At 39.7% G+C, this 2,212-nt stretch overlaps 1 protein-coding gene across 1 annotated transcript; it reads left to right on the top strand.

The window, feature by feature from the left end:
* Window positions 1-746: 746 nt before the first annotated feature.
* Window positions 747-2,207, top strand: LOC118732527 (DNA polymerase delta catalytic subunit-like; the record flags this gene model as incomplete). Its single annotated transcript, XM_036461658.1, has 2 exons — window positions 747-992; window positions 1,049-2,207. Coding segments are annotated over exons 1-2 (1,251 nt in total), but the record flags the coding sequence as incomplete, so codon positions are not given.
* Between the last annotated feature and the right edge of the window lie 5 nt (window positions 2,208-2,212).

Genomic DNA, 2,212 nt, shown 5'->3' with positions numbered 1-2,212 from the left:
AAGTGTGAGCGCAGGTATATAAGAGCCACGACACAGCGGGGTTGAGTAAAGCTGATGTCACATAAAACTTTTGCTTCGCTTTACGTGACAGATTCGCTTTGACAGATAAGATGAATTGTATGAAAATGCACAAAGCATGCCACATAAATCGTTGAAGCGGCAGCGCGAAGCGAAAAGATGGTCAACTCCCATCTTTTTGCGCGCTTTGACAATCAGCCGGTTTAATATTTATTTTGTTTCGTCCAAATTCGGGTTTTCATGCAGAAACATAAAACTTAATTACATTGCTGATAATTTTAAATCAAAATAATTAAAATCCACAGCAACTTTGATGAGTAAAAAAGCGGTACAACATTGTTTTCTTGGCGTTCATTGTGGCATACCTTTTGCGTCTGGCGCTTTGCTGGCAAAGTTATAAATGTCACGCAAAGCTACAAAGTTTTATCTGGCATCAGCTTTAGTTACAAGTCAGCAAGCTACAAGTAAAGTGAGCGGAGAATTGGGTTGCGAATAAGCAAGCTATAAGTTTAATTGTGTTAACAAGCAGTAAAGCGTTGTTATTGCTTTAACAAGTATTGTAAAGTGTTTTTACTGTATTAGCAAGTATTGTAAATTGTTTGTTGTACAATAAAGTTAATTGTACTACAATTTGGTCATCGTTAGCATTTATTTAACAATCCAGCGATACGAGCCCAGTATATTTGGGTAATCCGGACGAGGGTTCAAGGATAATCGTAACAATATTTTTTCAAAAATTTGCTTTTTATATCGAGCAATATTTTCGATAAAGCTATCGATAAAATATCAACAATCCTAGAAAAAACAAGGCGCGCAATCTTCTTGACATACATTTTTGTGGACACTGAAAAATATCTGCTTTGGGCGATACTTTAGTTCAAAATGAGTGGGTTTTCCGGTAAACGAAAATATCCAGCGAACGGCAATATTGCAAGAAATGGTCAAGCAGCAGGAGGAAAACAGCAAAAACAATGGTTTGTTGATGCTGCTTATGGAAATATTCCATTGAAAATTTGGTATTTTTCTTTAGGAACGATGAAGAGGATGATGACTTCGATGGCATGGATGCTGATATAGCGGGTGACGCCTTTGGTGAAGATGTAGATCCAAGCATCTTAGTAGGCGAAGGGCCAGAAAATCAACAAACCTCCGTGAAATGGTCTCGTGTTGATCCACCTAAATTAGACCCTTCTTCCGATGAATTAGTATTTCAGCAGATTGACATTGAAAATTATTTGGGCGAACCTTTGCCAGGCATGCCCGGAGCGCAAATTGGACCAGTACCAATAATTCGTATGTTTGGTATTACTATGGAGGGCAACTCAGTGTGTTGCCATGTGCATGGTTTTTGTCCATATTTCTACATTGCCGCACCTCGCAGTTTCGAACGTAATCATTGCCATGCTTTGCGTGAAGCTTTAGACAAAAAGGTGCTGGCCGATATGCGCAGTAACAAGAATAACGTGCAGGAAGCTGTGTTAAAAGTTGAGCTTGTAGAACGTCTAAACATTTTTGGTTATCAAGGCGATGCGCTGCAGCGTTATATAAAGATAACAGTAACAATGCCTAAATTGGTGGCAGCATCTGTGCGTCTACTTTCCAATCAGATAGTGTTGTCTGACTTTGATTTTCAGGATTGCCGTGCCTTCGAGAGCAATATCGATTTTGATATACGATTTATGGTAGACACACATGTAGTGGGTTGCAACTGGATTGAGCTACCTGCAGGGGCTTGGCGTATTCGGGATAAAAATTCAAAACCTTTACCTGAGTCACGTTGCCAAATCGAAGTAGATGTGGCATATGACAAGTTCGTATCACATGACCCCGAAGGAGAATGGGCAAAAGTGGCACCTTTTCGCATTCTCTCTTTTGACATTGAGTGCGCTGGTCGCAAAGGTATTTTTCCCGAAGCCAAAATGGATCCAGTTATACAGATTGCAAACATGGTAATACGGCAGGGCGACCCAGAGCCGTTTATAAGAAACGTGTTTACCTTGAACAAATGTGCGCCCATCGTTGGTTCCGATGTTCGTTGTTTTCCCAAAGAGACTGAACTACTAGATGCCTGGTCGAGTTTTGTGCGGGAAATTGACCCGGATATATTAACAGGCTATAATATAAATAATTTTGATATACCTTATCTTTTAAATCGAGCTGCTCATTTAAAGGTGAAAAACTTTGAATATCTTGG

Source organism: Rhagoletis pomonella, unplaced genomic scaffold (genome assembly GCF_013731165.1).
Source record: "Rhagoletis pomonella isolate Grant_MI unplaced genomic scaffold, Rhpom_1.0 Rhpom_scaffold_21726, whole genome shotgun sequence".
Lineage (NCBI taxonomy): Eukaryota > Metazoa > Arthropoda > Insecta > Diptera > Tephritidae > Rhagoletis > Rhagoletis pomonella.
Note: the sequence above shows the minus strand (reverse complement) of the source record. Positions and strands in the feature narration are given on the sequence as shown.